This window comes from Gymnodraco acuticeps, unplaced genomic scaffold (assembly GCF_902827175.1).
Source record: "Gymnodraco acuticeps unplaced genomic scaffold, fGymAcu1.1, whole genome shotgun sequence".
Taxonomy (NCBI): Eukaryota; Metazoa; Chordata; class Actinopteri; order Perciformes; family Bathydraconidae; genus Gymnodraco; species Gymnodraco acuticeps.
In genome coordinates this window covers 575346-590005 of record NW_022992085.1, presented here as the reverse complement: position 1 = coordinate 590005, position 14660 = coordinate 575346, and the positions used below count along the sequence as shown (strand labels likewise).

The 14660-nt window shown below is 39.7% G+C and overlaps 2 protein-coding genes across 5 annotated transcripts in view; both read right to left on the bottom strand.

Annotated features, from left to right (window-relative positions):
• The window catches only part of mical1 (microtubule associated monooxygenase, calponin and LIM domain containing 1), a 28335-nt gene extending 17130 nt beyond the window's left edge, over nucleotides 1-11205 (bottom strand). The window contains exons 1-12 of the mRNA XM_034202592.1: nucleotides 11054-11205; nucleotides 10310-10389; nucleotides 7404-7713; nucleotides 5757-5964; nucleotides 5028-5135; nucleotides 4816-4911; nucleotides 4487-4642; nucleotides 3735-3835; nucleotides 3217-3474; nucleotides 1797-1912; nucleotides 823-949; nucleotides 101-179 (exon numbers count right to left, since the gene is read on the bottom strand). Of these exons, the coding sequence (XP_034058483.1) occupies nucleotides 101-179; nucleotides 823-949; nucleotides 1797-1912; nucleotides 3217-3474; nucleotides 3735-3835; nucleotides 4487-4642; nucleotides 4816-4911; nucleotides 5028-5135; nucleotides 5757-5964; nucleotides 7404-7661 (1507 nt within the window). The 5' untranslated portion in view covers nucleotides 7662-7713; nucleotides 10310-10389; nucleotides 11054-11205. The remainder of the gene's footprint in view (nucleotides 1-100; nucleotides 180-822; nucleotides 950-1796; nucleotides 1913-3216; nucleotides 3475-3734; nucleotides 3836-4486; nucleotides 4643-4815; nucleotides 4912-5027; nucleotides 5136-5756; nucleotides 5965-7403; nucleotides 7714-10309; nucleotides 10390-11053) is intronic.
• A 1303-nt stretch (nucleotides 11206-12508) lies between these two features.
• Nucleotides 12509-14660, bottom strand: part of src (v-src avian sarcoma (Schmidt-Ruppin A-2) viral oncogene homolog) — a 40297-nt gene continuing 38145 nt past the window's right edge. For all 4 annotated transcript variants that reach the window (XM_034202588.1, XM_034202590.1, XM_034202589.1 and 1 more), the window contains one exon: nucleotides 12509-14387. In XM_034202588.1, the coding sequence (XP_034058479.1) occupies nucleotides 14179-14387 (209 nt within the window). In that variant the 3' untranslated portion in view covers nucleotides 12509-14178. The remainder of the gene's footprint in view (nucleotides 14388-14660) is intronic.

The following is a 14660-nucleotide window of genomic DNA, read 5'->3' as shown; positions in this document are numbered from 1 at the left end:
TATTGTGTAAGAGAATGTTTTATTGTTATGATGTTGATCACAATGTGATTCCACCGTTACATCGAGGCCTTGAGAGGCTGCACAGTGAAGAGGAGCTGACCTTGACGCAGGTAAGAAAACCTATTCTTCGGTTTCTTGCTCCCTGGATTGGATTTATCAACGATATATAGGTGCTGCACCTGAAGAGAGAGAGACAAGTAGATACATTATTATTATAATAATAGTTTTCTACTGCGTGAGTGGCGGATTTAAAAATGTACTGTTCAAGCATTTCAACATGTTACACAAATGAATTTATTCCTAAAGAAATACAAAGAACAGACAAAGAATAATATATAAATAATATAAAAAATGAATATGTCAAGAAAAGAGATAGAACAATAAGCTGTTGTAGAATAAAACGGATGTCATCGAATAATATTGAATTATTGAATCCCCACTCGACATTACAAAACAAACAAACACTTTGTTCTTCTCATTAGATTTGTCGACTAAATCCATATTAAAGTACATTTTCACTAGTTTACTAGTTTACACAGCACAATTTGTAAAGCAAACAAACATATTTAAAATGCAATAGATACATTTTATTCTACTTTATGCCATTCAAAGTATCAGCAGTTTTACTATAATATATATATATCAAATACATAATACTGAATAAAATAGACAAGGTACTTTTATCAGAACGTAAAGTATAGTTTCGCATTGCTTTACTTTTATGAGATTATGTGTTTTTTTTATCTGCATCCTTGACCTCCCTAAGCTTCATGAAGATGAAACTGACTGATATCTGAGTACATAGAGGAAAGCAGCGCTGACCTGGTGGGCCTGGATGGAGGAGAGGTTGACTCTCAAGTACCGAGTTTTGGGGTCGATGCTGTAACTGACGTAGTTTTTCCTGCAGTTTTCTGGGGTGGTTTGAGACAGGACCTGGTAGATACTTTCTCTGTGTGTTTGTAGAAGAGGAAACATTCATTTAAAGCCAAGGGAACACAGAGATGCATTGATTAGAACGGTAATATAAAAACTAACACTCAAAAAGGAAGGTAAGATGATACAGGCTAAATGAACAGAAACAAAACTATTCAGAATAACTTTAACATATAACGAATATAAGGATTTAGTTGGTATTACAGTACATACATCTACACGCACATGCTTTTATTTGACACATGTATATGTAAATACAAAGAACCAGGGAGGATCTTGACAGTTTTCGTCTGTGCGAACATCAGGTTAACCGGGTAGCTTTTACGTGTTCAAATTGGCCAACATGACTTTTGTCCAGACCAGCCTTAGTGTTTCATTCTTGCTACATCAAGTAATCACGCTGAAATATTCTCTTCACCCTTTGCAATCAATGCAACTACCCATCTCACTAATTATTTCAAGATGGGAATCGTGCTGATGAGGAGACCCACATGAATACTAATCAATGTGGCCGCTAGGTTTTTATACTTTATATTCCCAAACTTTCAAGGCCACCTATTCCCTTTCTAAACATTTAAAACCGTATGTTAGTTTTCCTTGAAACAAAATATCATACTTATAGTAGACCCTACAATTTCAGGTTTTGAAAGTGCTCTATATTAGGGAATAGAGAAATAAGTAGAACCTCAGTGGGTTTTGCATGATATTACTCATCTATATGATCCAACTATACTACTACTAATATATGCAAATACTACTACTAATATATGCAAATACTACTACTAATATATGCAAATACTACTACTAATATATGCAAATCTCTGTAGTGTGTGCTTCTCAGTAGATTTGTGAAGCAGACCCACCGCTCAGCCAGGACCTTGAGATGGGGGGTCCCGAGGCCCCAGCTCCTCACCATCCACGCTGTGTCAAAGGAAGCTAGAAACCCCCGAGCGATGCCTGTGCCCAGAGGCCAGAAAGGCTGCAGAGAACAGAGAATAAGAACTCCTTGTAGCACACAGTGAATCTTACAATGATAAGCATTTAACTCATTAAAAGCTCATGCTACAGAAAATAAAACAGCTGCTCAAACAGTCATAAGCTTTATGTAAGAAAGTTCACGGCTAAGTAAGCAGCGGTTTTTATGAGGCTGCCTCGATTCCACCGGGTCCGTCTGCGTCGCGTTACGGCCGCTAAAGCTAAATGGTAGCATCAGAATGAAGTCATGTTCACCATTTTAGTTTAGCATATTAGCATTTATATTTCATTTTTCATTTAATCGTTTATTTGGCAGGGACAATGCACAGTAGATAATGCACAGTATGAACACTTAAAACATTCAGATGTGTCAAGCCTAACAGTGCCAGATTTAGCTTTAAGCTAATTTCCATCCGCAGTCCCTCGAAATATATACAGTCTATGATTAGCATGCTAACATGTGTTGAATAGCAATTCAAACAGAACATCTGAGGAATGTAATTAGTTTGAATGGCCAAAGCTTAACAATTATTTTACGGAAATCCAAATATTGACCCGATGAACAGAGTGTTTGTCAAAAAACACGAGTCCTCAAAGTTATTGAAATATATCCTGAGGGGTTCATGAATATCTTAACTTCATGGAAATCTATTACAATGTGGTAGCGATTTCACTTAAAACCAAAATATATAACTGATATAACTACATTTGTTACAACCGTGAATGTTTGTGTTACAAATTGTGTGGGATATCACAGGATAAGAAAAATACTTGATCTGTTGGCTACATAAAACAGCATGTAGGGATTCGTCCTCTGGGGACCATGAATGTTCATCTGTAGTTTTGAAATATTTCACTGTAGAATCTCAGTGCTTCTCAAAGTGTGGTCCGCGGACCACTGGTGGTCCGTGAGCGCCCCCTAGTGGTCCGTGAGTATATTGGTAAAATTTCACATTTGAAATAAATAAGTTTTCCGCACTCTCGCGGGAATATCTCCGCAATGGAGCGAGCTTAAGTTTCACTTTCGATTGCATGATATAGCCCAGATAAACACCTTCATCACACATGTGGCCACTTGTTTGTACCATATTCAGGCGATTTGTAAAAAACGATGTGTTTTTGGATATTTGTGGAGTTAGGTGGTCCGCGAGTGTTTTTTTATTGGTTAAGTGGTCCTTGGTATGAAAAAGTTTGAGAAACACTGCTGTAGATCAAAGAGGTGGACATATCAACCACCATCTTTAGAGCTATGTGTGGCTCAAAGAGTGAACTAGGGGAAGTTTGCACCACATCACATTAAATGTTTACCTCCACCAGGCAATCTCCAACAAGAGCCATCAGCAGCTTCTTCCCCCTCTTCTCTCTGACCTGAGAGGCATTCTCAGCACGCTGCATGCAGGTGAAGTCGAACATGGCCACGTCTGGCTTTCCCGCATGGTTTGGAGCAAACTGGAGGTCAGGCAGTTTACCCCCTGTGGAGAACGAGGCGGCATCATATGCATAGCAGCGCAAAGCCTCTTCATCCACGTTTGCAGGAGCCAGCAGCTCCTCTGCGTCGCTGAAGTCCTGCAGAGACGGAGCAAGAGGTGTAATCTGATGGAGACCTTTTTCTGATCCTGAGTGACATGTACTACATTGGGTTTACTGCTGCTGCTAATGGGCCAGGCTGCAGAGAAAGAGGAGATGATTGACAGTCTATCTCTTCACACTGGAGCACCTGATGGCTGCTTCATCCATCTGGCTTGTTTCTCTTTTTCCTGTCCAGAGATGCAGCCGCTGCCAATAGGAATCACACTTTCTCTTGGTAATGGATGTGTTGTTCTCACCTGTTTAATGACTCCCTTCTTCAGCAAGCTTTGCTTCTTGGCAGTCATGACGAAGTAGTGGGTGGCGTCTTTGTAGTAGACAATATTCTCCAGATCAATACCTGGAGTGTGAAATGGAGAGAAAGCATGCTGGGCTTAGAGAGAGATAATGTAAGAGAATCAGGAAAGCTGACATTAAAAGCATTTTTTGCTTGAGAGTGATCATTTTCTGCCTCATTAGCTAGCTTATGATTTACTGGAGCGGGCAGAGATACAGGGAGGTCGTAGTGAATTAAAAAGCCATTCAAATAGTGCTACAGGGTGATAAAGGTGACACACAATTTCTGTGTTCAGATTAGAAAAGGTACAGAGAAGGTTAGGGAGGAAGAATGTCTTTCATAAGGGTTAATGCTGCATGTCACAGGAAATGAACTGAAGATTGCAAACCAGATTAACAGCCTCACTACCCTTTTCACACTTCACATTGAACCCGACCTGACAGTGCGAACATTCATTTCATGCCTTGAGGCTTCGAGCCACAACAGGAGAACAATACAAGGAAAATAGAAGCGCTGGTATTCTTATTAGAAATGTTACGGTTCAGCGACTCTACTTCGTAGTTCATGTGCTCTCTGAGTGCAAGCTTTGGTATCAAATGTGTTGGTTTGAGGTTTCTTCCCTTTTCACTGAAAAAGAGCACAGGGTTGCTTCACTGCATATCAAGACGTCCTCTTCCGACCTGCTGTACGTGACACTGCTGTTTGGATGCCTACCCATCTCAGTGTGCAGCTCCTGGAAGAACTTCTGGTTGTAAATGCGAGCCACACCGCTGATCTCTGCTACTTGAGCCTCCTCAGCCGTGTGTCTGTTGATGAAGTTGGTTGTGATGCCGATAGCCAGCTTGCCTCTCAGCTCCTTATGCCTGAAACCTGATGGAGTGGGAAAGAAAACAATAGGGGCTGATACATCTTGTTATCTGTATATCACTACTTGAGGAAGTTGGTGACTGTGTTTAACCAGTTCTTGCACAATATCTAAATGCAGATCTTTGTGTCTTCAAGTGCAATGGTAAGAACAGAAGTGGTTCACAGTGTTGTCTCACCATCAGGGACGAACCTGCCTCCTCCAGCCGAGATAAAGACGTCAAACTCGAAAGTAGAAGCCGGGTGAGAAGCAGGCTGCAGCTTGGCCATCCAACCTGCAGAAACACATGACACTTTGTTAATAACTACTGCTTTACATACTGCTGGTTCATTATAACAACTGATGAAAGAGGGCAAGGAAAGAGATTGCTGGTTTGATAGATGTTAGTACCGTTTTCTCCTGAGGGCTCAATCAAGCCCTGAAACTCCACTCCTGTGTGCACCTCCACCCCGAGGAGAAGGGACACCTTCAGCAGGATCAACTGCAGCTGACGGATGCCTGAAAACACACAATATTATTCATGTGGGAGGTATTCAAGGTACCAAATACAGTCAGTGATGCAAACAGGAAGTTCATGGATGTTTCAGATGGCTGCCGTGTCTCGAGCTCCTCTCCAACACTGCATTGTTTTATGTTGGTGTTTTGTTGTTATGTTCTTTTTTTGATTGTTTATGTCTTATGTATGTTCATGTTGCATTGTTGGAGGAGCTTGGGACTTAAGATTTTCATTGTCAAAACTATACTGTAGCTGATCAATTATCATATTATTAATGCATCAATTAAGTGTTCATTCTGGCCTTTTCAGGAATTGACATTGTTTGACAATCCTACAACTTTTTTTTACATATATCCAGCATAATACAGATCTCTGAACAGACTTTGATGATCACATTTTAGGAAACCTATTCCAACATTTTCAAAAGCATAGTAGTAAAGTATGGCCTTGTTATTGCCCTGTTGATGCAATAAGGCAATTCAATCCATTTCAAACTCCCGAACTATTTACATGCCATACATTATCTCAAACAATTATTATTTTTCTGTTGATCACTGAACGATGAATTTGGCCCTTATAAAAAAACAAAACCTGGTTCTACAGGACCACCATTAGTCACTCACTGATGTGATCCAGAGACCCCGTGCAGAATCTCCCGTAGAACTTCTTGGCTCCGAGACTGCGCAGGTCGCAGATGGTGTAGGGCCACAGGTGGAGGACATTGTTCCTGGAGAAAGACTCTCTCTTCTCCAGCACCAGCACCTGAGCCCCCAGCAGCGCCAGCTCGATGGCCGTCCGCAGCCCACATGGCCCCGCCCCCAGCACCAGACACTGAGAGAGACAAACAGACAGGACAGATGATAGCAATCAGAAAATGAGGAAACGTTGTTTGGGTTGGCGTCACGACAAAACAAAGCATGCATTACCCTAAATGTAAAGACCCACCTGTTCCGCACCGCATTTTACTGACTGTCCTTTACTTTATTTTTTATTCTAACCTTTATCATTTCTTTAAATGACCATATTTGATTCTATATGCTCCTTAGATAACTTTTTATTTGTTTTGTTTTATTATTTTCTCCTTATAGCATTGTGAAGCACCTTGAGATGACGTTGTTTTTCAAGTGTGCTATATAAATGAAATGTATTATTATTATTATTAAATGAGCCGATCAGTACAACCTTGAAATGATGGCATGAATATAGAATAGTGTTTCAAAGCATGACATCTAATAACAAGGTTTGAGACTAAGGTTTGAAGGCTTGCACAATGTTTTAATAGGCTATATCTATTTTATTTTATACTCAAGTTCTTTTTTTTCATTTGCAGCCTTGTTTTTCAGAGTTTCTTAAAAGTGTGTCATTATATTAATCCAACAGGAAAGAACAAGGTCGGTCTTAATCTAATCATCAGTAAGGGTCAAAGGTTTAGCGTGATAAGGAGGAATGGACAATAACTCATACATGATCCAATCCCAACCAAGTATTACAAAAGGAAAAAACGGTTTTCAGTTATATATTTGTATTGTTCCTTTTCCCCCTCTCCAGAATCAGCTTGTACATCAGGGGTGTCCAAACTCTTTTCACTGAGCGCCACATACAGAAGAATATACAAAGGTACATGGCATATTGCCTCAAGAGTTAAGTTTTCAATGATCAAAATCAATCAAATGCAAGTCAATTGTGCTTGATGATACTAATACATATGGATACAGGTTTCCATAGGGTTTCATTTATATTGTTGGCAGCTCATTCCTTAAAACAGAAGCCTCAGATTGATTATAATAAGGAGAAATATGAAGGGTGTATTTCTAGCTTGTCATTGGTCTTCTTTTTTTTTTTAAATCAACAAAGATATATTTGAAAATGTTTTAAACTTAAATTGACTGAATTAATGTGGCTTATTAACACGTGAATACTACTGTGTAATATCATATATATTTAAGATATACAATATTAGAAAAGCACAAGTTTCATTTTCGGGCCATATTCCATTATACTTTTTGAAATGTGGACAGCCCGGATCATGGGAGGCCAAAAGGTCCCGCTGACACTGTTCAGTATGGGTCAAATGATGTAGTACATTTTCATCATGAACAAATGAAACTATTTTCAAAACGGAACGAAGAAAACCACAAAATGAAAATAGAAGAAAATAGGAAGGAACATTTCTTTATTTATAGTCATCATGGGAGAGAAAAATGAATATATATATATATATATATATATATAAAATCTAAAGAGAAAGATTATTCACTGGTTCCCCCTACCTTGTTTTTGGTGCAGACTTGTCCTTGCTGGTAATCCGTGTGAGCGGCTCTTTGGTCCAGCCTCTTCCACAGGGCTTTGGCCTTCCAGTAGTTTAGCTTTTCTTTTAACCTGATGTAGAAACTCCCGAACTCCTTAGGGTTGAGATTCAGCTGCTTGCAGAGCACAGCGAAGTGATGCTTCACATCCTTACAAGTCTGGGCTAGGACGAAGTTCTCAAACGAGGTGTGTGAAGGGTTGTCGGCGTCCTGGTTCGCCATCGTGGAGGACGACGACTGTTCAGTCCTTCCGGGTGCTCCCTCTGATGGTTAACTGTAAAAGAGGAGGTTCAATCAGGTTTTTAAGAACTTCCTACCTGGAAATAATTGTGATCAGATTAGTGTTAATGATCAAAGGGTTACAAAGTCCTTGTTGTTAACATTGGTGCTTCTACCTTCTTTGGTAAAGCTCCTGTCCCTCTAATTATAGTCCAGATGTCTAAATGTGTTAGACACGGACAGATGAGTCATTACTAACTTCCTCAATGTGGCTTCTGTGGTATATTTTTTTTTTACAGCTCTTAACTGAACAGCTGGTGTGTCATCCTCACACAGCCTCAGCAGGGGCGCCTGTCATTACTTAGTTAGTCAGCCAGTACCCACAAACACACAGTTCAATGGAAAAATACGGCTAAAACAAATTGGGGATGTAACTACTCAACCAAACAAGAACAACTATATGTGATTATGATTTAAAATAAAAGCTACTATTAATGAGAATGTCTTGCATTGGCAGAATAGCTTTAAGAGACCAGTCAGAGCCTTAAGCTTTTTATTTTAAATTGTATTTACGTCTGTTTATATTAAGTTAAGTGGTTATTAAGTGCTTTGTATGACTGAAAAGTGTTGCTCTTTTATGAACTAATGGGTTAGTCTTTATATATTGTTTTGTTTTGAGTTTGTGAAGCACCTTTCATTATGCTTAAGTGCTATATAAATACAAGTTGGATTTAATGACTCATTGGTATGCATCACACCGCTGAAAAATGCATGCAGTTCAGAGTAATTAAGCACCATGAATTATTATTGGACTGAAAACTAAAACAAGAAGTAGAGCTGCAACTGAGGATATCTTTCATAGATTCATCTGCAGATTATGTTCTCCCTTATTTGATTAATGGTTTGTTCGATCAAAACTAAGAAAAACAGTTATCAGAATGAATAACAGCCAACATGACGTTCAGATATCTTGCTTTACACAACCTAAAGTCCAAAGCCAGTTCAATGTAAGAAAAGGACAGGCAGTAAAGTATTCCACTTGAGAGCCAGGAAACAACCATTCGTGTATTAATAGTTGCAAGGCAAGTTTATTTATATAGCACTTTTCAACACAAGGTAATTCAAAGTGCTTTACCAAAAATGAAAGACATTAAGAAAATGGCATTTAAAATCAGTCAGATGCAGATAAGTTTCCCGTCTATTGACTAACTGACGTGGCTCTACACTGAAATGTAGAATGAATAGAAATGTACTTCATCCTTACTTAAGTTGGAACAACACACTTAGTAAGTAAAGTAGCTTTAAAGACAATGTCTACACAATTAAAAAGACAAAACAAATATACCGTGAATGTTTTCCAACAATCACCTTTCTATTGATAGGAAACCTTTAGGAAACAATGTGAGCTCTTACACACAATCTATGTTAACATTGACCTAAGGTGGGTTATTTTCACTTAATCTTTTACGTAAATATCACCCTGAAATAATAGGAGCACTGCATGAAGCACCATTTTAACACTTTTCTTGCAGCAATGTATTGAAATGAATTGCATGCAAACAGTGTATATAAGTTGTGGCTGACAATTGCGGTAACCAACTGTCATGCATCGTTTCCTGATGGTAACATTTCTCTCACAACAACTCCCCCTCTGCTGCTGAATCTGCAGCCTCTGGCCTCCACCTGAGACACACTCTATAATTACAGCTGCTGCGTGTGTGTGCTTGTGGACCTGAAGAAAAATGCATTTCAGCTTCTATTAAGAACAACATCCTCCCTTAACCATTGTTTTGTGAAGATATTGAGAAAGAGCATAGTGATGACTAACGCAAACAAAGATTACTAAAGCTCTTCTCGGTCTTAAAATGTATTGCATTACTGCCTGTATTGCACATGGCTCCAATTACTCAAACAAAAGTTACTACCTGCAATACACGCAGAGACAAATGCTTGAGAGTCCTTAAGGGCACACTTGATAGTGTCCCGACACAGAGGCTGGAACACGAAAGTACAGTTTAGGTGAACATCATTAAAATTGTTTCATGAGCATCCAGAGGTGTTTTGATGTTAGACTTTTGAAGGATATTTTAGTTCTGATGAATAGAAACGTTTAACCTAAAAGAGAAAGCAAATAAGCTTCCTGGCATTTACAGAGTTGAGCTATCAGAAATGATTAATCAAGGTGCAATCTACACACACACACACACACACACACACACACACACACACACACACACACACACACACACACACACACACACACACACACACACACACACACACACACATCACACACACACACACACACACACACACACACACCACACAGCACACACACACACACACCACACCACCACACACACACACACACACACACACACACACACACACACACACACACACACACACACACACACACACACAACACACACACACACACACACACACACACACACACACACACACACACACACACACCACACACACACACACACACACACACACACACCACACACACACACACACACACACACACACACACACACACACACACACACACACACACACACACACACACACACACACACACACACACACAGAGAATTGACCTAATTTTGCCCAGTGCCAGTTGATTGGATGGATTGACTCACCTTATCTCATGGGTAAGCTCTGTGCCGTGTGTTTGGTTACTGCGTGTATCAGGATGTTGGATCACACACCGATCTGCAGCCTGGCAGGTTTTGGAGACAGACATAGAAAGACAGAAAGAGAACAAACAGATTGAGAGGGGCATAAAGGAGCAGGGGAAGAAATACAATTAGGATTTCCTGCTTTTAATCTGGCTTCAACAGGGTTGCAGTGAGACATTAAAACCTACCCTTTGCAATGATATAAGACCACACAATGATAGGAAGCTGGCAAATGAACAGGAAGGCGTGGTACTGAAGCAGGTTGCAGTCGCAACATGTTACCGAGAGCTAGCAGCCAGATACAGCAGAAAGCCAACAGAGCTGACATATGTGGACAGAACATATGGCTTACATAGAGCTGTAATACCAACACATTTATTCATACATGAAGACATATTTTACAGTGGGAGTTTACTAGGAAGAAGCAAAGAATTTCCTGTACTGACCTAAATTGGGAGAATAAACTGATTGAAGTTAAAGAATCAGTGAAAACAGGGCAATTATAAAACGAGAATTATCATTGTTAAATCATTCATCTTGGCTAAAGAGAAAGCCCCAGCCTTGTGTTATGCTACACAACTTTTAAGACAACTCACGAAAAAAACAAAAAAACCGCCTTCCTTACAATGGAAAAACAAGCAACACAATATGTACTCCTTAATAGTTAAACATGGACCGTTTCGAGGAGTAAAATGCGTCCTTTACCTGCTACGAAGTCGTGTTTGATCCCGGTTTCTATTAAACTGTATCCTGGATGTTGTTTCCATGTTGTTTCTCTTTGTTTACAGGTACATGGTGCGTGAGCGCTCACCTGCACCTCGCTCTGTTCTGCACGAGGAGCCTCTTCCGGGACTTTCTGGTAATTCTACACACAGCGCGCGAGCACCGGCGGCACGTGACCACCGGGTGAGGTTAGCTGATATGATTAGCCTGAGGATATGTAGGAATCACTGATACATGAGGGCTTTGGTATCTTCAAATCTAAAATTATAACAACAATACTGATGTTCCTTTCTTTATTCCCTGTTTAATGTATTTTCAGAATCAGAAATCAAGAAAAACTACCACATTGATATACAAAAACATAATAAAATAAATATGTATTTCTTTTTCAAATCAGTATTAATAACATTAACGTATACTTGGGTCTAATCATGCTTTGATAATAGCAAGCTCACTTTCCACAAATGATCATTACTAATGATAATTGTGGATTAGATAGTTTACAATATGCATTATTCTGCAGCTGTATGAACCTTTGATCATCGACTTGACTCATTTCAAACATAATCTCAGCGATGTCGTCCTGATTTTAGGAACCACATTCATTCAGTTGATAAACACGAAGGATACAGTTGGCAATATACAAATTTTATTCAAATGTAATTTCAAATTTGAACAATAATCAGTAGGATTTAACAAAGAGCTATTTATCTGAACATTCCCATTAGATACAATAGAAAAGAGTAAATGTAGGAATACCAGAGATTTAAAAAAAATATCTGCATAGCCAGAAAGAAGACCCACAGTATACCTAACAGGAAATGCCCTTAACTTTAAGCAAGGCTGCAACATACATACAATATGATCTTTTTTTTCGTGCACTTTGCTCATATAAGAATTCAGTGAGAGGGGCAGGTCAGGAAAAGAAGGGCACGATGCCAACCTGACTACGCCCATGCAGGTCAATGCATTCATTGTGGCATAACCCCATGTCCACAGGACACAGTAAACGCTCCACAGAAATCAAACTCCCTTCATCCGTGGCAGTCACATCATCTTCTGTATGGAGTCATTAATCGCAGAGTGTAGTGCTTTATGAACAACAAGCTTTACATGTCCATTAAAACAAGTGTGGAGGTGTCAAAGATTGCAACACAAACACAAACTAGTCATCAGATGTACCCAGAGAAACAGAGAATGTTAAACCATAATGAAACCTGCTCATTTACCAGTCACCATGGTGATTCAGAGATTATCAAGATGTAATCATTTGTGGTTGTGATTGTTTTATGGGAATCATGCGGGTGGGTGATCCGTTTCTGGCAAGTAATCAATGCTGTGAGTCAGGGGATACAGAGCAGTTCTCCTCACCAATTCAAGTCATATTGAAAATGTTCAACCAAGATAAGTTTCACAGAAATACGTGCACAAAAAGTGTTTGTATAATATATATTTATATTGTTATTGTCAGGTGTTATTTAACCCATAAAAGTACCATACACATTAACGTTTCAAAGAATGATGCCAAAATCCAATGGGTTATTTTAAAAGGAATAAATTATAAAGATGATATATATGTACAAAAATATTAGCATTGAGGATATTTACAATTTAGTTTCACGATGCCAATTGATTTGCTATACATGCTAGGGCTTCCTGGTCTGCCTCCTACAGGCTGGAAGAAGGCATACCAATACTCAGAGTAATATCACCCTTTGTCTCATGTATTAAAGAAAATAAATAAAATCTCCAGTGTACGATGGCGCACAAAGATGCACTAGTTAGGGAAATACTGAGGCTGATTGAAAATAGAACTCTTCATATAAATGAAGGTCAAACCTGAAAGGAGACAGTAGGATTCACCTGATTTTTAATTTGAATGCTTGAAAACAAATCAGCGCCTTGAAACCATGCTGGTGAGCCGGTCGGTGCTGTACACAGGTGTAGAATCTCAAAACAGTGGATTATCCTTTAGGAAATGCTTACAAGTCAAACTTCATAGTAAGAAAAGCAGAGTAGTAAAATACACTTTTACACAGTATAAGAGAGTACAAAAGAGATTTTCGTTGGCACAAAAATCCTTGCAGCAGAATTGTAGTCTTCTCCATCCTGAGATGACCAATAGTGATCAGTAGCCATTTGTTTGTAAGAAAAATCACAATTAGAAAATAGAGGGACAGACTCCTGCCTCGTCTCTTCTTTGAGTTGAGCTGTATATTGGTCACAGCGATAAACCAAATCGTCCAATTGGCGAGTGAGACTACACACTCTTATGAGAATCAAGGGTGTTAGTCTCTTATTACATCTCACAGCAGTTTGGAAACCAGCCGAAATGAAGCACAGGGGAAGCATGATTACAAAATAACAATGTTCACCTGAATATATTCCAGTCGATCCAGGTCTAATAAGGAAATGAAACCCACAATATCCTGGGAAATTATTGTACATACCAAAATAGTTGCTTCTTAAGTGGCAAAATGGAAGACAGACTGACCATACACATTTTTAATAGTGTCCCAAAGAAAATGGGGTAAATATAGACATCCTGAAGTGGTGCTTTTAGCGGGGCAACACTTGTATCCAACATTCATTCTCTGGACCCCCCATGGTTAACCCCTATGCAGTCTTTTGTGTCATTGTCTGGTGCCACCTGCAGTGTTGAAGGTGACACACGACAGGAATAGTCAGGTGTTTAAACGCAGGGAGAGCGCATAGGGAATGTACATCTCCATGGCTCCTTAGAAACACAAGGAAGGTAGAAGAACCTGCTTGGCGTGTATAGTATGTTGGTGATTTGAATGACGGACACAATTACACAGTACTGTATGAAAAATGCACAAATAATACCACAGGTGAGTCTTTTGACAGCTGGCATGTTGGAGCTGACTTTGGAAAAGAGGCAGGAACTAAATGTTGCTGATGAGTTTGTTGCCCCACTGATACTCCTTGATGTTTACCCTTTGGACCCAGATTGCAGCCGGCTTTCTGCCCCGTTCTTCTGTACATACATCCCCTCACACATACTTGTCCATGCACTCTGAAGTAGATAGATGCACATGCTCAGTTTGCACATGCGTGACACATGCACATTTCCACGTTCAGCCCAGTTACAGGTTCTCTCCTGGCTGGTACTGAGGCTCTGTGGAGGTGAAGTAATCCTCCAGGAAGCCCTGCAGGTACTCAAAGGTGGGCCTCTCCTCGGGCTCTTTCCTCCAGCAGGTCAGCATCAGATCATGCATGGATTCAGGGCACTCTGCTGGGCACGGCATCCTGTATCCGCGCTCCACCTGGTCCAACACTTCCCGGTTCACCATACCTGGCAGAGCAAAGGCATGATAATAGCAATTTGAATTATTTAATGCCTTATGACTAACAGACTGCCAGTCATAAATCATGTGGCTGTTGGATTAGTGGAGCATGACGTTAGCAACTCACTTCAAGGGCCAGTTGCATAAGAAAAGTCTAATTTGTCTAAAATATAGCCTGCCATAACTCACATTTACCTGTTGCATAAAGCTTCTTTATAAGCGACTAATGTACTTCTGACTCAGATAGCCTGTGGCGCGATGCATTAGAACATCAACACACT